We start from the raw sequence: 26,797 nt of genomic DNA, 5'->3' as shown, positions 1-26,797 counted from the left end.
TTTCCCCTTTCTCCATTAGATGTGGCAGAAGACTCCAAGCCCTGAAGATGGCCAAGCCACAACAGGGAAAGAACCTGGGCTCTGAATGACTTTAAGGTGCACAGTGCCCCTGTCACCAGCCCACCCTGGACTGTGTCGTGGATGAAATGTAAACCTTTTTGTGCTAAACTACTAAGATTTAGGGGGTGTCTGAATTCTTGATCATCCTATTATAACCAGTATACCCTTCTCAGTGATGTTGTGCCCAGTAAGTGAAAGAGAAGTGACACGTCCAATGTCAGAGTGAGCCCCTGGTGGGGAAGAATGGGAACCAGCATTTTCCAGCTACAGCCTGGGAAGAGGGGATGGGCAGCCATGACCATGCCTCACCACCTGGACAGCACCAATTCCCAAAAAACTTTATTTATTGTTTCAAGTGGCAAAATGTCATTGGTCTCTGTGGGGTACCTGGTGGGGCAGAGGGAGACCTGGGGTGGGGCAGGGGTATAGTCCCACCCATTATAAAAATCAAAGGCTTTTATAAAAAATGCTATAAATTGGTATCAAAAGAAAACCCAAGGGAGGCTGGAGGAGGAAGCAGAGAGGAAGAGGGAAGGAGAGGGAGGGACAGAACCTTCAACCACTAGTGATGAAATCCAGGCTGGAAGGGAAGGTGTGGGGGGAGTTGGGAAGGTGATACAAAGTGCATAAATGTGCCTCCCCAGACGCTCCTCAGAGGTGGAGGGGGACAGAGGCTACAGCCTGGGGCATGGTGGGGCTCCAGCCGTCTCCTCACCCAGGGACCCCACAGGAATGGGCACTGCCTGAGACTGCCAGATGGGAAGAACCTGCAATGGGAAGGGAGGAAAAGACGTCAGGGAAGGACACGTGGAGGCTTAGCTTCCTCTCCCCGATACCCATCCTGGTTTCCCCAGCTGAGCCTGGTCATGGAGCCTGGTAAGTGCCCACAGGGTCCCAGACCAGAAGGACTGGCTGACCACTATCCATCCAGGCAGCAGGCATGGGGGACTGTCCCTGAGCCCAGGGAGGCAGGCCAGAATGGCAGACTTCCTCCTCTTCCATACCAGGCCAGACAACACCATGACCTCCCTGTGGACAAAATCTAGAGCAGCCAAGGGCCTACCAAGTCTCTGGAGCTTGGCTTCGCCTGCTGTTTCTAACCTCGCACAGAAAGGGGTGGGAGCTAAGGGACAGAAGGGGTATGAGGCCTCCCCACCCTCCAGGGCAGGCCCTACTCAGGCTGGATCCAAGCCCAGGAACCTGCCCTCACCTCAGTCACTTCTCAGACCTTCTTCTTCTTCAGCTTCAGGGCTTGCAGCCAGTTGGGTGACGATCCTTCTGACCTAGGAGGCAGAGGGCAAAGGTCCACAATGCAAACTTTGGGGAAACTGAACAAAACAGGGAGACATGACAGGGACAGAAACCATCCTGCAACCAGAAGAGGCAGGCTGTGGCCTGGCTGCGGGGACCCGAATTCTGACATCAACCTCATACAGTTCATCTGGGGCATGTGCAACTGACCCTCCTCCTAGAGCCTCAGTCTTCCTCTTCTGTGAAGTGGGAGTTTCCCTCTTCAGAGTAATACAGTGAGGTCAGTGGGTGCCCAGAGCTCAGGTCACCTACCCTGAGGACTTCTCTGGCTTGGGAGGTAAGGTGAGGGGCTTCCCCAGCCCTGGGACCTTGCAGGACTTGGAGCGCTGGACCGCGGACTCCTTCTGGCTCGATTTGCTCTCTGCCGGCTCCCCTTCTTCAGCTGAGCGATTCCGGGGGCGCAGCTTGGCCTGAGAAACAAGTCCAGATGCAGACAGATATGAGAGGGACAGGCAGTAGGATTCTTGGACAGTGAGAGCTTATCTCAAGAACGTGTAGTCCCCAGAATCAGGCAGAGAACCCTCTGCAGTCCTTTTACCCCAAAGGATGGAAAGTCACTTCGAGATGCACCTCCCCCAGAAGTGAGCTAAGCCTTGCACACCTTTCTGTCCTCAAAAAGATATGGCAGGATTGAATTCAGACAAACTGGGTGGGACAAAGCCAGTGGTGACTTCCTACCCCTGTTCCCTCTGCTGCAGCACCACAGTGCCACCCCACCGCCCAGCTCCAGGAGCCAACTCCTGTGCCTGCCTCAGGCCAAGATGACACAATTACAAGAGGCCTTCCCCAATCCACCCTCCCTTCCCCTTCCCCTCCACCCTGCTGTTAGAAAATGACTCCTGTCTCTCTGAACAGGCCCAGCCCCTATCTGCGCCTCTCCCCAGGGACACATAACCTTCCTTCATCCAAGCTAATTACAGGCATCACGTCTCCCACTGCCCCTGAGGTTCCAGGACAAGAATACATCTTGTTCTTTCCATCCCACATGGCACACAGCACAGGGCCCAGCGGGGCGCAAAGGGATCTTCTGGAGCCCTCGATGGGGACCAGAATGAGAGGAGGAATGGGAGATGGGGACCAGGGGAATGAATTGATGGATGGAGAGAAGAAAGGCAGCAGGCAAGGCGGCCACCTGGCCAGATGGCTGGACATGTTTGCTTAATGATCAGATGGTACCTTCAGGGCTGACGGGCTCAGGCCAGGAAAGAGGTTGACTTTCAGCCCCTTGGTGCCCAAGGACATCCGTGTCCGGCGGCTCTGAGGTTCCTCCACTACCTCTTCATCTGAAGATGGCACCCGAGATGCCCGTGGCTCTGCAAAGGCCCAGGGAAGGGGCTCAGAAAAGGCAGCACACCCAGACACCCCCACCCTGCAGCCCCTGCACAAGCCGGGCCTAACGCCCCAGACATCAAGAGACATCATCAAATAATCCATCAGCCCTACCCGTAGAGTCCTGGAACAGGCGGGCGTCCGAGTCTGCTGCCTCCGACAGGCCCAAGGTACCCCCAGGCCGAATGGCCGGGGCCCGGTGCCCACGCTTGCGCCCCAAGTTGGCACGGCTCCGATACATGGCACTGTCGAGGATCTCGGTGTCCTGCTCGGGGCAATGGTGACACCACTGCCATTGCTGCCCCATACCGTGGGAGCCCCTCCATAGCAGCTGACCGGGAGCTGACCCCTCCTTCAGCTGGAGCTTCACGTTCACGTGAAGCACCTACAACCCGCCTTCTGCCTCCTGGACTGGGACTGCCCAGGGATGCACCAGGAACGGGGCTCTGGCTTCATCGCACTCACCCGCCCACTGTGTTGGGCTCATACTCCACTGACCTCAATGAAGGAGAAGTCCTGACTGGGGGATCTGGGAGGAGGGCCTTGGGAGGGTCGCCGAGAAGCCTGTGCTGGCCCCTGATCGCTCCGCCTGGCTGCTGAAAAGCCCCAGGTGCTGTCCACATCTTCTGTCTGGCTGGCCTCGCCATCAGGCTGGGTCCTCCAGGACGGTGGAGAATCCCTGCCAGGCTCTAGCACCTCCTCCTGGGCAGCACCTGACGCGGCTCCTTCCTCCACCAACAGGCCCCCAAGGCCTGAGCCTGCTGACTCCCTCCGCACCACCACCCTGGAGCTGCTGGCTGCCAGCATCTCCTCCAGCAGGCCCTGGGAGCCAGAGGGTGGGGAGCGGGCCAGGCACCTGTCAGGACTGCAGAGGGGACAGAAAGAGAACGAGATCCCTGTGAGGACCCCTCTCCCTGCCCTGAAGCCTACTTCACAAGCTCCTTCCGCCAACCCCCAACCTCTCCCTCTCCCTCCTTCCCATGCTTTTCCCAGACTCCATCAGGAAGGACTCGGTCAGGGCCTTGAGCAACATGGCACACAGGAAGAGCTGCGCTGGTCTGGCGGGTTCAAATCCCAAGATCTGGGGTGAGCCCCCCTCCCTGGAAACAGCTCAGGCTCCTCTAACTACACAGAGTTGCTACATGGATGAAAGAAGAATCTAGCCACGCATGGTGGCTCACGCCTGTCCCAGCACTTTGGGAGGCCGAGGCAGGAGGATCACTTGAGGCTAGGAGTTCGAGACCAGCCTGGCCAAGGCCAACAGGGTGAAACCCCATCTCCACTAAAAATAAAAAAGTTAGCTGGGCGGCATGGTGCCAAACGCCTGTAATTTCAGCTACTCGGGAGGCTGAGGCTGGAGGTTGCAGTGAGCCAAGATTGCGCCACTGCACTCCAGCCTGGGCAATAGAGCCAGACTCTGTCTCAAAAAAAAAAAAAAAAGAAAAGAAAAAGAAGAAGAAAAATCTAAAGCACTTGGTGCAGTCCTGGTCAGTACACACCCCAGAAGGAGCAGCCACTATCCTCCAGGGCCACCTGCTTGGGCGGTCACGCTCCTTGGGGTGAGCCAGTCGCTGGCCCACCTGCCTCTCTGGACTCATGTCTTCACCCCTGACGTCATGCCTCTGCACTCCCCAGGCTCACAGAGCAACCAGGGACCATCAGAACACACCGGCCCTCACGTGCTGCTGGCTTTGCACGAGCCACTCCAGCTTCTGGAAAGCTCCCCGCAGCCCACTGTCCCTTGTGGTACTGTCCCTTCAGTTCAATTCTGCTTCCGAAGCTGCCCTGCCCCCTCCCAGCCACGATGGCCGCCTTAGCCCTACAAGCCCTGGGCTCCAACCCATGCCAGCTCCTGCTTCCGTCCTGTGGTTCTTTGTCCCCACAGCCTGTCTGTGAGCTCCTCAAGGGCAAAAACAGGGCCCTTTCTGCCTTTATGCCCCCAGCACCCGACCCAGAGCCTGGCTACGAGCTGGACTGAGCAAATGTTTGCCAAGCAAACGACGGACTGGGTCACCTTGGACCTGTATGCAGCACATGCATCTTCCGTCTGCTGCTTCCTCAAAACACAACGTGGCCAGGCGTGAGGCTCACGCCTGTAATCCCAGCTACTTAGGAGGCCAAGGCGGGAGGACTGTGTGAGCCCAGGAGTTCAAGACCAGCCTGGGCAACATAGCAAGACCCCATCTAAAAACAAAAAACAAACACGGCACAAGCACACCACACACTCTCTCGCTAACTCATCCTTCCCATCCTGTCCAGCTGCCACTCCCCAAAATGACAGACACACTCACACTCATCACACACACTCAGGCGGAGAGCGTGTGCGCTGTCACTCCCCAAGATGCACCTTGCACCCATCATGTATACCGGCACGGCACAGAGCCACACCCGACACACACACACACAGTGTGCACGCCCCCCACCCGACACCATACTCACACCACGCACAGAGGTGTGGGAAAGGCTGGCAGGGCAGTGCCTGGAAGCCAGGCCCCAAGTTCCCAATGGGATTAAAGCAGGAGCAGAGTGAGGCAGGTGAGTCAATACCAAGCAGGAAGAGGGGGCAGGGAGAGAGAGCATGAGTGGCAGTCTGTCCTTCCACGAGCTGCTGACAGATGGAAATTAAAGCGGTCTGGGAAGAGACGCGGGGGAAGGAGGCAGTGGCGGCAGCAGAAGTACAGCAAGGCAGCACAATTGGGAGCAGCCCTGGCTGGGGGCCAGAGCCAGCTCACCCTGACAGCCAGCTCAAAGTCAGGAAGGCTTCAGAGGGAGGGGGCAGCAACGGCACCCCACCCAAAGCGTCTCCCTGGGGTGGGGCAAAAGATGGCTCAGGGCAGGCCCCACAAGCTAAAGAGAGGTAAAAAGGCCACGTAGCTAAAAAGATCCATTCCACCGGGTGCAGTGGCTCACACCTGTAATCCCAACACTTTGGGAGGCCAAGGCAGGCAGATCACCTGAGGTCAGGAGTTCCAGACCAGCCTGGCCAACATGGTGAAACCCGGTCTCTACTAAAAATACAAAAATTAGCCAGGCCTCCCACCTGGGTGTGGTGGCAGGCGCCTGTAACCCCAGCTACTTGAGAGGCTGAGGCAGGGGAATCACTTGAACCCAGGAGGTGGAGGTTGCTGAGATCGCGCCATTGCACTCCAGCCCGAGCAACAAGAGCAAAACTCCAAAAGATCCACTCCTAAAGCGACAGCTGGCCCAAGCCACTCGGGCAGAGGTCAGTGGGCTCTGTGGGTGGCCTTGAGGAGCGGAGATGGCGAGAGGGGAGAGCCCGTGAAAGTGCAGTTACGGGCTCTTCTGAATCAGAAATATGTGCCTAGCACATAGTTAGCAATTGACAAGCGCAGTTACGCCCACCCCGCCAGACTAAATCCCACTCACCCTTCACCCCATCTTAGGAGAAGCTTTCCTACTCCTAAGCATCCAGATCACATACAAGCTGAGCCCCTCCCGGCATGGAGCAGGAAGGGGGTAGTTAGGAACCCAGGGGCTGAGTCCCACCACTCCAGGACACAGCTAGGCTCTACCTCCTCCTATGCCTGTGGCTTTGAACACAACTTACTTGTTCCACTCTGAACCTCAGTTTCTTTATCTGTAAAATGGGGATGACAAAAGTACATAAACCGTTCTGGTTTGCTGGCAGAAATATGTGCCTAACACATAGTTAGCACTTGCCAAATACAACAAATTATTAGGATAGTCATTACCATCCTCAACACAGGTCCCTGGCCAGAGAGGATGTGCCTCATCTTGTCCCATCTACACCCTTCACGTGGTCTAAACTTCAGAGTACCCAGAGGGCCAGGACTGTATCCCACCCCACCCTCCAGCACAGCTGCAGAGGCATGGCGCTGGAACTGCAAAACGTGACTATCCCAGTGTTCTGGGACCTGAAATGAGGGAGCGGTGGAGCTGGAAAGATGTGTCTAGAGGAACAGCAGCTGGCCTTGACCCCAGAGAGACAAGAAGGGCACCCAGAGAAGACTGCAAGGCTTGGGCCCAATGTGACAAGAAGAACCCACAGCCACCAGCCGTGGGAACCTGTGCACATCACACTGCCTCTCCGGGTCTCAGTGTCCCTACTTTTTGTGAGGACTTATTAACAAAACCCCATGAGTACTGGGTATAAGTTACTCCCAACTTACAGACGAGGAATCAGAGGCCGGCAGAAGAGAACAAACTTGCCCAAGGTCACAGAGGTGGTGACAGAATCAGAATGCAAGTCTGGCAGAGGGACCCAAAGCCAGACCCCTCTGAGCTAGTCTCAAGGACTTCTCATTACAAAGGGAACCCCCAAAATTTTCTTTTGAAGAGAAAGTGCACATGGTGGGCCAGGTTGGTGGCTCACACCTGTAATCCCAGCACTTTGGGAGGCCGAGCTGGGTGGATCATGAGGTCGGAGTTCAAGACCAGCCTGGCCAACATGGTGAAATCCCGCCTCTACTAAAAATACAAAAATTAGCCAGGTGTGGTGATGTGCACCTGTAATCCCAGCTACTAGGGAGGCTGAGACAGGAGAATCATTTGAACTCAGGAAGCAGAGGTTGCAGTGAGCCGAGATCACGCCATCGCACTCCAGCCTGGGCAACAGAGCAAGACTCAATTAAAAAAAAAAAAAAAAAAAAAAAAAAAAAAAAAAAAGAGAGAGAGAAAGTGCCCATAGTGTAGAACTTCCCTACATCAGAATTTCCCTGCTCAAAACACTAGGTTCTTGGACATTAGCCAAATTAGTTTGGCAAACACTGCATTTGTTACTTGTCTTTAAGATACTAATACATGCTAACATACAGACTAAGTCTTCTGAACAGCCATAGAGTACCCAGCATTTTCCAAACATATTCACAGACTGGTATTCTTTAGGACACATTTTAGAAAAGGCTGCCCGAAAGCACCACATTCAAACAAGCCCCTTGAACTCCTCTCTAAAGCAACTGTCGCCTTTCTGTTGCATACAATGAGGCTTGCAGTAACAAAATCAGTAACAAAATCACAAAAGCCTGGGTGCTTTAAAGGCGTGATGAGACCAAAGCTCAGAAAGCCCAGTGCTTCCCGGCTTGTCTGATCTACCCTCCCCCACTTGCCCTGACCTAGTCCACGCACAATCCCGGCCCCACCTCCCTCCATCCTAAACAAAGCGAACGGAGATGATCACTTTCCACTTCTCAAGAGACACCCCATTCAGAAGGTAAAGGCAGAGAGCTGTGGGGCACAGGGGTGGAGTGGGGGGTGGGAAGTGGGGGGTGGGAGGTGGGGGGGGGTCCCACAGCGGCCACATCTGAAAGCAATTATCATAAACAAGTGAGAAAGACATACAGCTGACTCTTTGCCCGTCCTTAAGGGGTCACACCACGTTTCCACCTGCTAACGGACTGGATAAAAATCCCTTTCCTGCTTCACAGGGCAGCTGTGAAGATCAATGAGGTAAGATGTATAGCTAAGCATGGGGCGTAAGTTCTGAATCCCAGAAGAGAAATCAGGAACAACCACGCCAAGCCTCGACTCTCCCCTGCATAACAAGAACATTAGAGCTGTAACTCTGCACTTTCTGAGTCAAACCCTGAGAAACTGAGGCTAAGAGCCCAGCAACCTGCCCAGGACCACCAGGGCCTCCCAACTCCCTAGCCCTGCACACTCCCTTCTTCCCCACAGTCCTGGACGCTGCCTCAGTGGTTCCCTGGGCTCCGTGGCCACCCTGTCAACAGCCTGAGTCATCAGGAAGCTCCCCTTCCTCAAACCCCCCTGGGCAGCTCACTGGGTCCTCTCTCCCTCCTTCTCCATACCAAATGCCTCTCCTGACTCCCCAGGACCACCATGACGCTCTCCAGCTCCTTCCTGGTCCTCTCCTCCCACTACCAGCTCCTTCCACTTACAAAAGCCCTCGTCCCACACTTCCCTTGCCTTCCCCACATACCCAGGGAGAAGCTCCCACTGTGGGTCTGGAAAAGGTAACATTTTCTGCTCACTAAAGGGAATCAAAGCAAATCTCAATGGATGGAAATGTTAACAAAACGGAAGCACTGCCTTTTTAGCACCTTTCTCAGCTGCAAAATCATCTCAGCCGGTTGTAAAACATCCACGAAACAGACTGCGGTTGGCTTGTAAAACCTTTGTCAAGTTCTCTTTCAGCAACTTTGCACAGAGGCCAAGGTCATGGGGCCAGGTCCCAATATACCCTTCAAGTTCCTAAACTTGCTCTTCCAGGCTTCATGACAGGACAGGCAAGAAGCACCAGGTCCCAAACCTCTTTAAGAACTCATGGGTGCCACTGTCCACTCCACTCCCAGCTGCGGTGGCCCCAGCCAAGAAAGCACAGAATTCTCTGCCCTACACCTATGAAGCCACCTGTGGCTTCTGAGCTGAGAGGCCTGGGAAATAGCTGCTGTGTACAAGGGTAGAACCTACCAGAAACATCCAAGCTATGACACGCACCATCTCCCCCAGCACAGCCACAACTCCAAATCACCAAGGCAGCTCAAAACATGGGTTGCAAATGAGTGATACCTTAGTAACACATTAGTCATCCTTCAAAAAAGGAATTCACCTGGATGTGTCATTATTTCAATTTTTTAAAACTCTCAGTCCAAAATGTCTTCAGTATCCAAACACTAAAAGTTCTCAGGAACCTGTTCCTTCCCTCCTCAAAAAGGCTTCCGTTTCTTGGATAGCCCACACGTTCCCTCCCACACTGGGATGAGGCTGCGTTGCTTACCTGGCTCCAAAACCGAGGGCTTCTCCCATCTCCATTCCAGGGTCTGCAGGGTGTGTCTCCAAGGAGCACGAGGGGTCATCTTCACCCAGGGTCTCTGGCCCGCTTGTCTCACCAACCCCCAGCTCCCTGGCCACCAAGGGGTCTCTGGCCTCCAGGCCAGGGGACAAGCTGCCATTGTTCCGCAGGCCTAGCTCTGGGCACTGACCAACCCCACCCACCCCATGCTCCCTGGCTTCAGTCGGAGCCCCAAAGAGCTCCACATTTCGGGGCATCAAGTCCTGGGTCCAATCCATCTGCCCCACTCCACAGCCCCGTACCCCCTGAGAACTTCCAGACTCTGGGTCACAGGACACCTCCAGATCCCTCAGGCCCAGATTGTTCCCCCAGTCCATCTGGCCCACCCCAAGCTCTTTGGGCTCTGGGGGACTGTGGGTCCCGCAGACTGCCCCTGGGGCCATGTTTCTCAGTCCCAGGTCAGGTGTCCAGTCTGCCTTTCCAACGCCACGCTCCCTTGATTTCAGGAACTCTCCGGCCTCCACCCCTGACCAGTCGGTCTCCCCCACGCCACTCTCTCTGGCCTGGCTGTGGCCTCCTCCCTCTCCGACCTCAGCCAAATCTCTGCCCTTCGCATGACCATCAGAAGTCCAGTCCTTCTCCCCAACTCTGACTTCCCCGGGTTCTTCAGACCCTCCACTTTCCAAACAGCCGGTCAGGTTCATGTCTCTCAAGCCCAGGCCGCCTGACCAGCCCATCCGTCCCACGGCATTCTCCCTGGCCTCGCTCGAACCCCCGGAAACCACACAGCTGGACACTTCCAAGTTCCTGAGACCCAGCTGGTCAGTCCAGTCCACAGAGCCAGCTGTGGTCTTCCCAGGAGGCACAAAGGGACCACCTCCCGGCTTGCTGGAAGGGCTCAGGCCAGCACCACTCACTCTGTCATTACCAATGATGCCGAACTGATAGCTCCTCTCCCTGGTCTCGATGCAGAAATCCCGGCTCCAGTCCTGCTGCCCTGGGCTAAACGCAGCCTCTCGCTGGGGGCCAACACTGAGGCTGAACTCACCGGCCCAGCCTCGCTTCCCCACTTCCCCGTCTTCCAGGTCAGCACTGCCAGGACCCTGAGCCCCTGCCTGCTGCCTCTCCTGCTGCCCTCCCACCTCCAGGCTGGCATCACTGTTTTGCCAGCTGCTCTGGTCTCTCTGCCCGAGCGCCCCATCTGCCATGTGGGCAGTGCTAGGACTGAACAGGCCCCCTGATTGATTCTCTCCTGGCCGGCCAGCATCCCCACTGCCCTCTCCAAGGCTGTCTTCCACACTTGGAATCTTCTTCTCAAATTCCTCATCCTGTTGCTGGGCTTCCACAGGGCTGAACCCAGAGCTCAGGGGTCTTGTTCCAAAGCCTCTGTCCTGGGTGTCAAGGGTCCTCGAGCTGCCACTGCTGCTGTAGTCCCTTATCCAAGCGCTCTTCCCAAACTCCTGTTCCTGTGGCTCCGCACCCCGGCTGCCATAGGTGCTAAGGGACACATCTCTTTTCTCAAACGCCCAGTCCTGCTCATCAGCATCCTGGCTGCCATATCTGCCATGGTGGTCCCTCTTCCCCAAATCCCGGCCCTGCTCATTGGCATCTTGGCTGGCATAAGTACCCAGAGAATCTGTCTTCCCAAATTCCCAGTCCCCAAGGCTTACATCTCGACTACTGTAAGCACTCAGTGAATCTCTCTTCCCGAATTCCTGGTCCTGGAGTTCCGCATCCCGGCTGGAATAGGTGCCCTGGGAATCCCTCTTCCTGAACTCCCAGTCCGAAACATCTGCCTCCTGGCTCCGCTGCGTGCCAAGCTGGGTTGGCTTTCCCACTACCCGGTCCTGGGCCGTGAGGCCCCCTGGAGCAGTCATTTCACTCTGGTCTTGGCTGCTGCTGGCCTCCGTCTCCTCCTGGCCGATGCCACACCGGCTGGCCCACTCCCTGGTGCTCCCTTCCCCAGCTCCTTGCCCATACTTGCTGGTCCAGTTCCCCTCTCCGAGGCCCGGGTCTCCTCTAGGGCTTGCACCCCCAAGGCCATAGTCCTGAGAAGCACCTTGACACCAGCTGGAAGGACTGAAACTGCTGGGCTGTGGGTCTCCTGTGATCCCAAATTCACTCTGCAGATCTTTCTGGGACCAGCCAAGGAGTCCCTGGGAATAACAACAACAAAAAAACAGACAAAAGAAACAATGATTAGATTCAACCGGGGTGTGTGTGTGGGGGGGTCAGTCCAGCACAGTCCACGCTGCCTAGTGCCTGAGAGCCCCACCCTGGCAACAGAAAGCTGTGTGACCTTGAGCAAATCACTTAACCACTCTGGGCCTCAGCGTCCTCATCCTTAAATGAGGATAATTCCTTCTGCATAGGGCTGGTGTGAGAGGATTAAATGAGATCATTTAGACCAAGCACTCGGCACAGTGCCTGGCATGCAGTGGGCACTCAATCGATGGTCCCATGGTCATGTTTACAACCCTTGGGCAATACTTGGCTAACAGCTAGGAGAGGAGTGGTCTTCACACAGGAATGGCAGGGAGGGCACTTTCCTTTCGATTAGGAGAGGTCAAGATTCAAAGCCTCTGTGACCTCCCTTGCAAAGCAAGTTTCCAACACCAGTGAGAGCTTTTCCAGCCCGTCCTCTCCCCCGCCCCATCCGACCCCGTCCTCCTGTAAGTACCCAGGCCCTTCTTCCCAACCAAAGTGCTGTCTGCCCAGTCCTCCCCAGGAAGGCCTCTCAGCACTCACCCTGGCTCAGGAACGACAATAGGGGCAGCCTGTGGCACAGGGGAAAATCCCAGCCCAGGCTTTTTGTACCCCACCCCCCACCTCACTCTCCCTGACTCACCCTCGTGGGCGGGAGAGTCCTGGACTCAGGACTTCGGAGCCGGCCAGCCTCATCCCGCAGCGCTGCGTTGGCCAGCAGCCGCTCCAGGATAGACATGCTGGCCTCCCCATCCCTAGGCTGGGCCATGGCCCCCCGCCCCCCGCCCGCCTTGGGACTGCTGGGTGCGGCCAGCCAGGAGCAGGGACAGGGCTGGGCCGCTCCCCGAGCTGGGACCTGTCCGACGGCTCTGGCGCTGGCTCTCCCTCACCCTGGCCCTGCTCCCTCCGGAGCAGCTGCCGATCGGGCAGCCCCGCCCAGGAGCCAGTTGAGTCACCCACATCCCGGGACAGACACACCTACTGCAGGAGTCAGCTTAACCCCTTACTGCTCCTCCTCCTCCCCGCCCCCCAGCCCCTAGAGGCCCCCTGCAGCTCCGCCCCTTCCAGCCCAGGCTCCTCCTTTCCTGCAGCCCCGCCCCTTCCAGCCCAGGCTTGGCCTGAGAAATAAATTTCAAAAGCCACCTGGCCCCTGGCCCTTAAATTCAGAGGCAGCCTGGTAGGAGAAAGGGCATCGAGCAGGGAAACAGCGCTGGCCCGGGCCCAGCCACCAACTTGCTGGGTAACTGCACAAGCCTCACCTCCTCTAAGCCCCAGCTGCCCGTCTACAAAGCAGGTCTGGAGCTCAATGTTAACGTTTGTAAAAGCCAACACTTATTAAGCACTTAGGATGAGCCAAGGGCTATTCTTAGCACTTTAGACATTACAACTCATTGAACCCTTGCCAACACCCTCGGAGGTAGAGCTCATCTTGTGATCCACAGTTTACAGATGTGGAAACTGAGGTAGAGAGCAGAAAAGTCGCTCTTTCAAGGTCACACCTGGGCAAAGGAACAGTAGAGAAGGAACAGGAGACGAACTCAGGAGCCCACGCTCTAAACGGCTACACTATTTTGCCTTGAATAACATTCCCATAATGAGACTGAATACTCAGCACCTGCCATATACCATACCGAGAGCTCTCCACCTCTCACTGAACCACAATTTAACTCTAAGAGGCCAATGTTATCATGAAAGGACTCTGAAGCTTAGCAGTTAAGGTACATTCTTCCCAAGACCACTCAGCTAGCGGTGCTGGAGCAGGGACAGAGCCTCACACGAAACCCCACACACCATCCCGTGTGTCTGTGGAGCTACGATCTGCAGGTCCACAGCTGCCTTGCTTGCTACCACGGCCCAAGCTCTTGACACGTAAAATCCACATTCAAAGAATGAAGCCCACCCAAGCCCTGGCCTCTGTCCCCAGAAGCCCCACCCTCCCTAGGCCCATCCTCACCTCGGAGCAGGTACTTGGGGACTGTGCATCCTTCAGCTCAGCTCCAGCTCCCCGCCGCGCACCGCCACCACTGGGTGGTGGTGAAGCCAGGAGGTCGTCTAGCCAGCGGGAGCTGCTTTCAGGCCCCGCAGGCTCGGGGGACACCCTACAGGAGTCTTGAGCCTCTGTCCTGGGTTCAGTGGTCTCCGCCAGGGCTAGGGTCACTGCCTCCTCCTCGACAGGCAGGGCCTGCCCAGGCTCAGGGGCATCAGCAAAAAGAACACAGGGCTGGTCAGGCGGTGCTGGCTGCTCCTGCCCCAGGACCGGCTCCAGGATGGGCTGGGCTGCCTCCCTGGTAGCCAGGGGGAGAGGGGACTCCTGTCCAGACAAGGCCTCCTGCAACTCACACCTCTCCTCTGCCTGCTGCAAAGGTAGCCCAGGCATGCCCTCAACTGCAGGTAGGGGCTCAAGGGGAACAGCTGGGAATTGAGGCTGACTCTCCCCATCCCCTTTCTGGGTAAGGGACATGCTTGGATCATCCCCCTGCACCCAGGAACTAGGCCTTCCTGATCCAGTTGGAGTTGACCCGGCCCCTTGCACCTGCTTAAACACTCCTTCTTCCCTGCTGGACACGGCCAAGTTGCCAGCCTCAGCAGCCTCGGCGGCCTCACTGGCCTCAGTGATGGGAGAGGGAGGCGGGGAGTCCAGCCGCCACACGCCCAGACCCGAGGGCCGCGTGGGGAAGGTCCATTCAAAGGACTGTGATAAACTCCAGTTGGACTCTGCTCCAAAGGGATGATCCAGGGCCAACTGGCTTCCCTGGCCTTGGGGCAGGGCAGCCAGTGAGCCCCCCAGCTTCTCCTGGTCCTGGTTGGGTGACTGGAGCACACCTTCGGAGAATCGGCGTTGAACCAGGCTGGTGGGGCGGAGGAGTGCGTCACCCTTGGCCGCCTCCTCCCCGCCAGATGGAAACGTCCGAGTGAGATCCAGCAACTCATCCACCTCGATCAGGGGCTGGGACGAGGTGGCAGGGAGCTGTTCCAGACTGTGGGGCTCCGAGACCTCAGGGGAAGGGCTGCTGGGTCTGGGGGCCTCTGGGGCCCCTTCGGCTGGGAGCTCTGGGCTGGGGGTGTGGTGGGAGCCTTTGTCAGGCAGGACTGCACTTGGAGCTGATGGGGTCCCAGCGGGGCAGGGAGAAGCCTGGGAAGCTTCAGGACTCTGGGCTTCCAGAAGCTGTGAGTGGCAGGGAGAACTCTTATCGGGTGAGTGAAGACGGGGAGAGCCAGGGCCTGGGCCTGAGGCTTCCAGGGGGCGGCCTGGGCTGGCAGAGCCTCCATTCTCGGAGGAGGGAGCTGGACTTGAGGCAATCCAGGGCTTGGAAATCTGTAAAAGAAAGATCAAGAGCCATCACTCACTTCTCAGCGGAGTGGGGAGGGTCCCCTCCAACCCCACACAGACCCCACGTCAGCTTCTCACAGGCTGGGAGGAGGTAACTAGAACCTCAGGGGGTCCTCTCGGGGCAGTTGGGAGAGGCCCCACAGAGAACTTGAGGCAGGGCTTCTCACAGAGCCCCCCTTAGACCTGCTCCCCCAGAATGCACCTCACCTTATTCACAAAGCATAATTCCTGACATTTCAGGTGGTTTGAACCCCTTACTGCTCAACCCGAAGCTCATCTGAGGATCTCCTCAGAGGCCCCAGTATGGGGTCCAGAATACTTGCTATATAAAGGGAAAAGGAAAACTGGGAATCTGACTCTTGAGGCTTCTCAGCAGGTGGGAGTCAGGACGGTAGAGAGGGTTTTGCCTCAGAGCAGAACTCGAGGTGCACAGGAGGGGCTGGGGCATGCAGGGGCACTCCTCGTGCCACTCCAGAGGTGCCAAGGAGGCAGAAAGGCCGTGAGACCCAAGCAAAAGGCAGTGGGGGACCTGACAGCACCTAGCCTGAGCAGCCACAGTACTGGGGTTTTTTTTTTTTTTTTTGAGGGGGGTTTTCCCTCTTGTCGCCCAGGCTGCAGTGCAATGGCACGATCTCAGCTCACTGCAACCTCCACCTCCCGGGTTCAAGAAATTCTCCTGCCTCAGCCTCCCAAGTAGCTGGGATTACAGGCATGGGCCACCATGCCAGGCTAACTTTTTGTATTTTTAGTAGAGACAGAGTTTTTTCCATATTGGTCAGGCTGGTCTCAAATTCCTGACCTCAGGTGATCCACCCGCCTCGGCCTCCCAAAGTGCTGGGATTACAGGTGTGAGCCACCGTGCCCAGCCAGCACTGTCTCTTAAAGGATGTGCCCTCCCTCAAGTATGGTGGACTCTTGGTCTCTCTGAGCCTCAGCTTCCCCATCTGTAAATTAGGGCTGATGGCAACCATGCCCATCTCCCAGTGAGGTGAGGGTTGGGGAAATGTGTGCACTGGCCCTCGGCACAGGATTCGTGAGATGATGGGGGCAGAGAATGGGGAGGACGTAGAGAGAAGAAGGGGACAAACGAGGCACCAAGCACCTGGCACTCCACCTGTCCCCCGACAATGAAGCGAGTCTGGCCCCACCTGACCTTTGCCCTCTGCTTGCTGCTCAAGGTCCCTTCTGTTCCCTCCATGCTCACTCCCCCCTACAGCGTTCTAATTTCAAAGCTTGTGCCCTTGAACTACAGCACCCACAATTCCTTCTTGTTATCGATGCTATGCACCCATCATTCCTTGAAAACCGTAACCGCTGGATCGCTGTGACAGCTTACAGTGACCTCCATAGCCAGATGCAACCCTTCCAGCCTCTGGTTCATTGCCTTCCTCTTCCCCAGTGACTGCGCGACCCATCCTCTCAAGGTCATACTCTAGACCTCATCCTTACCAGTGGCTGCACCCCCTGCATCATCTCAATCCCAAATGCCGCGCTCACCCACCCCCACTGCCTACCTGTCCAGCTCACTCTATTTCCCCAATGCCCTCACTTTTATCCCTCTGGTAGCACGGTGCCTTAACACTAATTCTTTCTCATTGTCCCCGCGCTCCCCTCATACCCTCACCTCTCTTCTATCATCATTAAAGTCACTTATTTTTTTTGAGACAGGGTCTCACTCTGTCACCCAGGCTGGAGTGCAGTGGCATGATCTCGGCTCACTGCAACCTCCACCTCTTGGGTTCAAGCGGTTCTCCTGCCTCAGCCTCCTGAGTATCTGGGACAACAGGTGCCCACCACCATACCTGACTAATTTGTGTGTTTTTAGTAGAGACAGGGTTTCACCATGTAGTCAGGCTGGTCTCGAACTCCTGACCTCGTGATCCACCTGCCTCGGCCTCCCAAAGTGCTGGGATTACAGGCGTGAGCCACCGCGCCCAGCTAAAGTCACTTTTTACCCAACGCTCAACTCCCCCATCTGCCTCATCACATTGTCTAACCTGTTTTAAACACAGCTCTCCAAGACACCTGGGCCAGTCCTAGCCCCGCACCTGAGCAGCTGCATGTGGCTGGAGAAAAACACACAACCATGAAGGCTGGTCTCCCTTCAGATTCAACACTGACCTTGAGCCGGCCCTAGAGCTACCCAGAATCCCAGGGCACTCCCCCTCCCATTCACTCCAGGACTCTCCCAGGCAACGGTTTAGCATCTTCTCCCATCAAACCTCCAGCACCTCCCCCAATCCTGTCTCAGCTGATGGCCTTGCTTCCTGTTCCCTGAGAACACAGAGGCCACCAGCAGAGAACCCTTTCCCACCCCGCACCGGCACACCGCCCACTTCCTGTATGGAAGCCCAAGCACTCTGCCTCCCGTCTGCTCTCAGGCACTGTCCTCGCTCAGGGCTCAGTCCAATCCCTGCTCTCTCTCCTGCATCATTGATTTTTTTTTCTCTCTCTCTACTGGATCATTTCCATCAGCACACAAACTGCTCTAATTTCTTCTGTCTTCAAAAAACCATTCTTGACCCGACACCTCTCGCTAGCTCCCATCCACTTTCTTGAAAGTCCTGTCTACATTCACTACGAACATCTGCAGTTTCTCTTGTCCCCTTCTCTCCTGAACCCACTCCAAACAGGCTCTCTCCTTTACCCTGCCACCTAACTACTCTCGTCAAGGTCGCAGATGACCTCCCTGGAGCTGAATCCAATTCTCCATGCTCACCTTACTTGACCTGTCAACGGCATATGACAGCTGATGGCGCCCTCCCCCAGTCCTGGAGGCTGCCTCCACTTGGTGGACTCCCTCACTACCCTCCCAGTCCCCTTGGCTCTGCCCCAGGGCCCTCCCTCCTGCACCCTCCCCACTCCTGGTAATCTCAGCCAGTCTTAACACCCATCCCTACTCTGACAGTTCCCAAGTGTTCCTCTCCAATTGGCTCACTTCCCTTGAAGGGCAGACTCGACTACCTAACCACCCGCCCGATGATTCCACAGGGTGTCTGAAAGCCATCTAGAATTCAACAAATCCACAGGCAAACTCTTCCCATCTTCCCCGATCCTGCTTCACCCTTACAAGTCCCCATCTCGGTAACCATAAACTCATCCTTTCGGTTGCTCAGGCCAAAAGCCTTGGAGTCACCCTTGATTCTGTGCTTTCTCTCATTCTCTCTCTCTCCCTCCTCAATCTATCTGAAAGTCCTTTCCGCCATGCCTTCAAATTCTATCCAGAACCAACCACTTCTCCCCATCTCCACTGGAGGCCACCTCCAGGGTCCAAGGTGTCATCATCTCTCACTAGACTGTTCCAGTAGCACCTCCCTGCAACTGATTCTTAATCCAACGGGCCAGGTGACTCTTTACAACTAAGACAGCAGCATACTATGCCTCTCCTGCAAAACCTTCAAATGGCCTGTTCCCCTCACTCATGCCAAAGTCTTTACAGCGGCCTTCGAGACTTGGCACAATCCACTCCACCACCCATCGGTCCTCACTACCACCCAGCTCCTCTCTCACTTCGAGGCAGACATCCTGGCCTCCTTGCCAGGAAAGCACCAAGGCCTTTGTACTTGCTGTGCCCTCTACCAAGAATGCTGCTCCCCAGGCAGGCGCGGTGGCTCATGCCTGTAATCCCAACACTTTGGGAGGCCGAGGCAGGCGGATCACAAGGTCAGTAGTTCAAGACCAGCCAGGCCAATATGGTGAAACCCCGTGTCTACTAAAAATACAAAAAAAAAAAAAAAAATTAGCCAGGTGTGGTGGTGGACGCCTGTAGTCCCAGCTACTCGGGAGGCTGAGGCAGGAGAATCGCTTGAACCTGGGAGGTGGAGGTTGAAATGAGCTGAGATCACGCCACTGTACTCCAGCCTGGGTGACCGAGTGAGACTTCATCTCAAAAAAAAAAAAAAAAGAATGCTGCTCCCAGACGTGCACCCAGCTCTGCGCCTGCCCTTCGCAGTGCCTCCTTCCCTGACTACACGTGTCTCTGCAATCTCTACCTTCAGTTATCCCCAGCACGCAGCTCCTGACAGGCCCTCACTCACTGCATGCTGGATGGACAAATGAATCACGTCAGGTCTCCATCACAGGGCAGCTGGGACAGTCTCCAGCTAGCAAGGGCTGTATGAGCAAAAAGGGCCATCCTGTGCCTCATTTACTCAAGAAAGCAGGCTGAGCATCTTCGAGAATGGGAGCATAACGGGAAACTCTCCGCAAAAGGACTCACCCGTCTTCTGAACCCAGAAAAGGCAGCCCAGCCAGGGATAGCACAGGGAGGGGGACGGGCAGACACGGCAGCTCCTGCCTCAGCCTAAGTTACTTACCTTTTGCGAGGCACGAGCGCTCTCCTCTCTCACATGGGACTAACAGGGAGTCTACTAGGCAGAGTTATCACAAGGATTGACTCAGTTAACACTCCTGGGACAGGCCCAGTACACAGTAGGGACTCAAGCAGTGGCAGTTGCTGCAGATATTATCATTACTGTTTATAATGAATGGCCTCATGGCCTGAACCACACTTAGCCACTTTGGTGATCAAGAGCACTGGCCTGGGAGTTGAAAAATCCCAGAGCCAGCCCTCTGGTGAGTCACTCTCTCCATGGGCCTCAGTTTCCCCATCTACACTACAAGGAGAGTAGAAAAGACGATCTCAGATGACCCTTCCAGCCCTAAAATACGATACGTAATTCAGATTCATAACCGGAGGATGACTCACATCAGCAGGTAGCTCCGAGCTGGCTGCCTTAGCCAGGTCCCCGTTGAAGGCCAGGTCGGAAGGGGGGCTCCTGTGAGGGACAAGGACAGGAAATAGAGACATGGAGTGTTGGAGTCTTTCGTGGAATGGAGAAGGTGAGAAAGTCTCCCATTGCAACTTTAGCAGAACCCAAAGGTGAAACGCTCCTAGCCATTCGCTCTTGAGGCCTGCCTGGAACCATTATGGACACAGAATCTGTCCATTTTTCATACAGCAAGTGCCCCGGAAGGCAGTGCCTATTCCCTACCTGAGCATGAGGGGTTAAATTCCCCAGCTCCTTTCAGAAAAGCATCCTGTATCCCCAGACCTCTCGACGGTTCCTAAAAAGATAACTCCTCTTTCCCTTAACCCATAAGGAGTTAAAGTTCTCCTCTAGCCAGGAAGAGTGCAGCTGGTCCCGCTGCCCTGCCAATACTTCTTGAAGAATTGCAGGGGGGTGAGGGGAAGAGGAAAGAGTGATTTTCCAGGGTTGGAAAGCCCTGCTTGGAGTGACGGAGGGAAGGAAGATGGCGGGTGGAACCCAGCCTGGGCAAGTGTGACCTCACAGCACCCTGATCTGGGACAGGCAAAGGAACTAGCTCTGGGGCCAAGGCTCTGGACACTGTCAGGTGAGAGAAGGGCAAGGCCAGAGGGCAGGGCAGGGACCCTCAGCATCTGGCTTAGCCCAGGCCACAGCAGCCCTTCCCTTCACAGCAGGAGGAGGAGAAAGGGAGCCTCTGAGCCCAGCAGAGCAGACAAAGGCCCAGGAAGCCAGCCATGCCTCAAGCAAGCTCTCCCAGCGTTCAGGACAGACTCTGTGTAGCTGATGGCTTCTGAGATGCCTTAGCTCTTCCTCCCAAGTCCCGTGCCCACCACCCCAAGAAGCACCTCCTGGCCAGCCTTGCTTTACACCAGGGGTCACTCTGGAGAAGCGTATCATATGCAAATGTCTCCAACCAGTCGAAATCTCTGTGCAGACACTAGCTGGCCTGGCATCAAGATGTGTTCCTGTCTTATCTCTCCCACGAGATTCCACCTCACAGGCAGAGACTGTGCCCTACTCATCCCGACACACGCAACCCTACCCCAGGACTAGCACACTGCTCTGCCCACTGTAAGAGCTAGCAGTTAAGAGCACAGGCTTTGGAATCAAACAGATGTCCATCTCTGCCCCTTAACTTGCTGAGACTACGGAATTCACTTCTGAGCCTCAGTTTCCTCGTTTCTACCATGGACCTAATACTCCCTCAAACAACCAGGATGCCAATGAGGCAAAGTGTGGTGCCCAGCTCTCAGTATATAGAAACTAAAAATAAACTTCCTGGCCAGGCGTAGTGGCTCACACCTGTAATCCCAGCACTCTGGGAGGCTGAGGCAGGCAGGTCACCTGAGGTCAGGAGTTCAAGACCAGCCTGGCCAACAGGGTGAAACCCCAGGCGTAGTGGCTCATGCCTGTAATCCCAGCAGTTTGGGAGGCCGAGGCAGGCACATCACAAGATCAGGAGATTGAGACCATCCTGGCCAACATGGTGAAACCCTGTCTCCACTAAAATCCAAAAAATTAGCCGGGCATGGGGGTATGCACCTGTCGTCCCAGCTACTCGGGAGGCTGAGGTAGGGGAATCACATGAACCCAGGAGGTGGAGGTTGCAGTGAGCTGAAATCATGCCACTGCATTCCAGCCTGGCGACAGAGCAAGAGTCTGTCACAAAAAAAAAAAAAAAATTATTAGTTGGGTGTGGTAGCGCATGCCCGTGATCCCAGCTACTCGGGAGGCTAAGGCAGGAGAATCGCTTGAACCTGGGAGGCAGAAGTTGCAGTGAGCCGAGATCACACCACTGCACTCCAGGCTGGGCAACAAGAGCAAAACCCCATCTCGAAAACAAAAAGTCTATTGTCTATTAAACTTCTATACTGTACATTTGAACTATCTAACATAAACCTGTATCAACTCTGTAAAAAAGCATACAGTAATGGTAACACCATCTGCTGGGGAATGATTTGTGACTTAGACTGGGATCTGCCTGTACTCACAGCACACAACTAACCTACAGGTAAAAGTCACAACCTTATATGGGGCCACGCACTTGGTCCCCAGCCCCCACCCTATCCCACCCCACCTGACCTCCACAAAACATACAACCTCCCACCCTTCACCTCTCCTCAGGGGTCTTGCTGTGCTCTTCCTGGCACTCTGCTGGAGACTTTACTGGCCCCTCCTGGGACCATCCCCTCGAGAGGGTGCTGCCATCCTCATCCCTGGGAGCAGTGGTTGTGCCATAGGTCCTGGGGCCATACCGCGAGCTGCCATCATGGTTAAAGGTGAGACGGGAGCCCCACAGGCGGTCAGGGCTGGGTGGGACCTCCTTCCGAGGCTGTTCCATCTTGGCCAGGATCTCTTCCACCGTGGTGGCTGCGAAGCGCTCTGAGGCTGGGCGGAAAGGGGCAGGGGCCTTCCGTACGCCCCCTGGGGCGGCACATCGGGCTGGGGGTGTCAAAGGGGGTAGCTCCTCTTTCCCAGCCTCCTCTTTCCCAGTCTCTTGGGTGGCTTCTCCTCCAGTGGAGGCCTCGACCGCAGGCCTTGGTGCAAAGGGCAAGGGGCGCTTGCTACCACCATAGGGCTGGGGTCCTGCCAGCATGTTCATCTTTCTGGCAGAAGGCAACTCGGCCAGGGGACCCCGGGGAGGCCGAGGCCCAACAGGCACCAGCAGGCTGGGTTTGGCAGGCAGGGCTGGCTTGGCAGGCAGGGCCCGGGGTTTGGGCTTGACAGGGGGTTTGGCCCGAGTGTCACCTACCAAAAGGAAAGGGTTGGTGGGGAGCTGTCAGAAGAACCAGGAAGAACTTCTTTGTTTCCTGTTCCACCTCATCTCCCACCCTCCAATTTAAGAATATTCACATCTTTCCAGGCACAAGTCATATGCCACCTCTTCCAGGAAGCCTTCCTTGATTTTCTACACACAACCCAGAAGCACCTTCTCCCTTCTTCAAACCCCCAAAATGTTTTAGCCAATTCCCCTTTTCAGCTAAAGTGATTTAAGAACCCACCTGGCACCTGACTTCTTCCTGTACTGTATATGTAGCTCGCATAAGTCATAATCAAACAACTGAATGAATGAATGAGCAAATGAGCCAATAAACAAATGCCTGCCTGCCCACATCAAGCCGTCAGCTCTCCGTATTCCCAATCTAGTTTTTCCACCTTACGTGACACTCTTCTCTACCATCCGTAGTAAACTTTCCACCTTAGCTGAGCTTCTCTACCCTGCCTCCAGGTTGCCTCCTCCCCCAGCCACAGGCCGCCTCCCCAGTGTCAGCCGGTGTGTGACTGGGAATGCAAACTTGCTATTGACCTAAGTCAAACAAAAGTAAATCTGCTATGGGAAGAAAAAAAAAACAGGACCTGAAACCTACCTTCTATATAAAGCATTCCAATGCCAAATAAAAGACCTTCGAAGTACCTACGTCCACAATCCTCCTGATAAGAGTCCCGTACCCCCTACGCATGCGGCTAAATAGAAGAGTCTACACAAGAAGCCCGGAGGTCTGGGTTCAAACTCCCACTTGTGCACTCCATTTTCCCCTGTGGGCCTCAGTTTCCCCCTCTGCAAAGCATGGCTTGCTCCACATCATCTCAAAGGTCCCTGTCTGCTCTTACACCTGCTGGAGATTTATGATCCCAAACAGTTCTGAAGAGTCTCCAGAGAAGCTGAGAACCTTTCAAACTCCTCCTGCACTGCCTTGCTACTCCTTCCCTCCCATCTCAACAGCATCATCACTCAACCACCTCCCAAGACAGAAAGCCGGTGCAGCCTCTGCCCTTCCCACCCCTCCCAGGCGCCCGGCTCCACCCTGCACCCATTGGTACCTGGCTCAGAGCCAGCAGGCACCAGCTCCTCCTCCATCTCCCGGGGCAGTGGGGAAGCCATGGCTGAGCTTTCCCTGAGAGTAGACACTTTCATCACATTCGGCAGACTCTGCTTGAGAGTTGGGAGGCAGAGAGGTATGAGCCGGGGTGGCTGGAGACCTAGGAAGAGAGAAGACAAGGAAAAAAAGAGATGGGAGTTGCCAGTAGGTTTAGCAGAGGGAAGTCTCCTATTTCTAGCAGAGGCAGAGTGTGGGACAGGAAGAGGGAACTTGGGAGTGGGGGGGGGAGTAGGAGGAGGTCCAGGGAGGTTCCCAGCAGCCATACCCTCAACTCTTCCCAGATCCTCCCCAATTCTTACCTCCTAACCCCAAAGTCCTAGAGCTTCAGGGAGTCACTTACTGCTGCCTCCTCTGACAAGCCCTCCAAGACACCCCACTTACAGTCCCCAGAGTGCTCCTTGGGTAGGGCGGCCCCGCCGGAGGTGTCTGCTCAAGGCAGAGCTAGAGAGCTGCAAAGTATGAAGTCTCTCTGTGAATCACCTCACGGGAGACGGGAAAAACCTGCTCCTCCCCAACCTGGGGCTCCGCCCCAGCGCCTGCCTCCCCCTTCCCGCTCACCCTCTGTCCCTCTCCCCCTCCGTCCCTCTCCCCCTCCTGCCTGCAGCTGGGAGTGGTTCCTTGTCCCCCCTCTCTCCTGGTTCTCCCTCCACATCCCTGCCCCACTCTCCCCTCCCTCAGAGCTGTCTCATCCAAACACGGAAAAATAAGGAATAAAAAGTAAACATCTGGAATATATTTTTTTCTTTAATTTCTCAATCGCTTGGCTTCAGCTTGGAATTTGATGAGGTAAAGCCAGGGCCTAGTCCTGTTGCCATAGCAATGGCCTCCCACTGGATTTCCAGAGCCTCGCCAAGAGGAAGGAGGAGCCGGCCCAGGCCTGGGCTGGGAGAACGGGACAGGGCTTGAGAACATCCGGGGGGTGGAGTGACCTGGGGGAAAATTCCCTGGGGTTCCACCTTCCAAGACAGTTCGGGTGGAACAGCCACAGCCTATAAATAGGGGTTATGTGGGCTTCACTCACCAGCCTAGGGTTGGTCTGGAGGAGTTTTGAGGGGGACAGAAGAGATTAAACCAAGTGGCACAGCCCTGGGGTACCAGCCAAATGGGTACCCCTCCTCTAAGCCTGTCACATGAGCTTCAGGGTCTGATATAGCAAGATTCAATGCTGGGGGAGTCTATCACTTTCTAGCTGTGTGACTTCTCTAAGCCTCAGTTTCTCTACCTTAAAAATGGGATTGAGACCCTGAAGAGGCTTAAGTGAGATAGTACATAAAAACTGCCTAGCACAATGCCTAGCCCGTAATAAGGGTTCAATCAATGTTAGCCATTATGACTGTGACTCCAATCAGTGTCACCAATGAGCTAACATCTCTGATAACCACCTCCTCCTCCTATTGACCCCAGGCTACCAGCATTCCCAGACCATTCCTTCACTTCCCCAGGCCCCAGTCCTGCCACCTGTTCTTCAGATACTCCACCACCTCCTCAAGTCCCATCCTAGCTCCTGAAGCACCCTCCCACCCACAAAAACATGGAAAGCCTGGGGGATAGGGCCCTGCACCTCTCATGCAAAGGGGGAGTTTCCCTCCCCTGGTATGCAGATCCCTGAGGACAACTCAACCCTCTCCAAGCTGCAAGGGACACTGCCTCACTTAAAGGCACCCACTCCAGCTGGCCTGGGAAGACAGCACCAAACCCTTAAAAGGGACCCCCCAGTGCTCAATCTCTGCAAAATCCAACTCCCCTCACCTAACGTGGACCCTGCCCCACGTGTTTCAAAGATGGAGAGGGTAGGAAGAAGGTAGAGAAACCGGTACTGCCAACCCACTGGTCAGTCGGCCAGCACGGAGGACTGCCCCCTGTGAGTGGGTGAGTAACTGTGCAGAGGCAGGCCGTGTGGTGGGGGGAGGGGCATATGATAGAAAAAATAACATTAAAGATTGTTTCCTTGTCCTTGAACATTATTACTAGGGACACAGTGTGGGTGGTTGGAGGTCGAAATGAATTGGCTCAGAACCAAAACAATCCTTTCACCTGGGGTTCTAATGGGGCCCTCTGCGGTATGAGGGGCTCCAGCAATGAAGGCGAGCTCAGAGTCCCCAGGTATGGAGGTGGCCACAGCAACTCAGAGGCCCCGGCCAGGAGCCCCAGGTGACCAAGGCCACCAAGGCTGTGGCCAGAAGCTGCAAAATCACAGCGGCTCTGAGCACTCCCCACCGCCAAGAGAGCAGGGGGTAGAAGGGAGCGGGGTAAAGACGAGCTGACCCCTGGCAGCAAAGGCCTCCAGAAGGGCTAGGCAGCTCCAGCCCCGGAGGGGACTCGGCGCAGGTGGGGTCGCCCTTATGGACCCCAGGATCTCCAGCTGGATCCGAGGCTAGAGAGGTCGGCAGGGACAGCACGTAAACTGCTGGAAGAGGGAGGGCCAACGGGAAGATGGAACAGCCCCGGGCAATGGGCTGTCTGGAGGGGCCCAGTGGGGAGCGCTGGACACAGAAGGGACGGCGGCAGCCGAAGAGGAGGAGAAGAGGATGGAGGAGGAGGGGGGGCGGCGGCGGTGTTGCCAGAAGCGGAGGACCCGTGCGCGGGCTGTGAAGCAGCCGGCGAACAGACGGTGGGTTGTGGACGTCGATCAGGTGGGGGCGGACTGGGGTGGCTGGGGGCGTGCCGAAGGAGCCGGGGGAGGGGGCCAGCGCGGCCCTGGGGAAGGGGGGGAGGGGGTCCCTCCAGCGGCTCTGCCCGCCCCCGACCCCGCCCCAAGCCCTCGCCCCCTCCCCCCTTTCTTCTGGCTCCGCCAGCACGAGCTCCAGACCATGCGCCCTCCACCCCCGCGCACACGCGCCGGCTTCCTCCGCGCCTCCAGCGTCCCCAGCGCCCCCGACCCCTGCAAACTTTCCTGGTGAACCCCCCACCACCACCACCTCAACCCGAGGTCCCGGCTGGAAAGCGCCCACTCCTTCCATGCCCCTCCCCCGCCCCATCCCGGACCCCGCCCCCTCCTTCGCCCGCCCGCCCCCTCGCACTCACGCGTTTGCCCGGGATCTGTCTCCGCTCGGCTCGGCACCCCGACGCCAGTCTCCGCCACCGCCGCCGCTACCGCCGCCGCCGCCGTCACCACGGGACGAAGCCACTGCGAGCCCCGGCGGGGCCCCGCCCTAGCTCCGCCCAGGACCACGCCCCCAGG

At 56.2% G+C, this 26,797-nt stretch overlaps 1 protein-coding gene across 2 annotated transcripts; it reads right to left on the bottom strand.

The window, feature by feature from the left end:
• Positions 1-381: 381 nt before the first annotated feature.
• Positions 382-26,770, bottom strand: TNKS1BP1 (tankyrase 1 binding protein 1). 2 transcript variants are annotated; one of them, XM_017498975.2, is made up of 12 exons: positions 26,641-26,770; positions 23,558-23,716; positions 21,850-22,483; positions 19,675-19,744; positions 13,590-14,951; positions 9,416-11,586; positions 3,199-3,565; positions 2,815-2,965; positions 2,548-2,684; positions 1,624-1,781; positions 1,271-1,343; positions 382-827 (listed from the first exon to the last, which is right to left on the bottom strand). In XM_017498975.2, the coding sequence occupies exons 2-11, from the start codon at positions 23,649-23,651 to the stop codon at positions 1,283-1,285; spliced, it is 5,205 nt and encodes a 1,734-aa protein (XP_017354464.1). In that variant the 5' UTR covers positions 23,652-23,716; positions 26,641-26,770; the 3' UTR covers positions 382-827; positions 1,271-1,282. The 2 variants fall into 2 exon arrangements, with proteins under 2 accessions (XP_017354464.1, XP_017354465.1); XM_017498976.2 differs by lacking the exon at positions 26,641-26,770 and adding an exon at positions 23,998-24,104.
• Positions 26,771-26,797: the final 27 nt, after the last annotated feature.

Source organism: Cebus imitator, unplaced genomic scaffold (assembly GCF_001604975.1).
Source record: "Cebus imitator isolate Cc_AM_T3 unplaced genomic scaffold, Cebus_imitator-1.0 Scaffold253, whole genome shotgun sequence".
Taxonomy (NCBI): Eukaryota; Metazoa; Chordata; class Mammalia; order Primates; family Cebidae; genus Cebus; species Cebus imitator.
Note: the sequence above shows the minus strand (reverse complement) of the source record. Positions and strands in the feature narration are given on the sequence as shown.

Bases quoted from the DNA above. Each gene is read 5' to 3' on its own strand.
- TNKS1BP1 (XM_017498975.2), bottom strand. From the start codon at position 23,651: ATGAAAGTGTCTACTCTCAGGGAAAGCTCAGCCATGGCTTCCCCACTG. The intron at 3,566-9,415 runs GTAAGCAACGCA...TCCCCTCTGCAG, and splicing joins GCCCTCGGTTTTGGAGCCAG to TCCTGACAGGTGCCTGGCCC. The intron at 2,685-2,814 runs GTAGGGCTGATG...GGGCCTTTGCAG, and splicing joins CCTGTTCCAGGACTCTACGG to AGCCACGGGCATCTCGGGTG.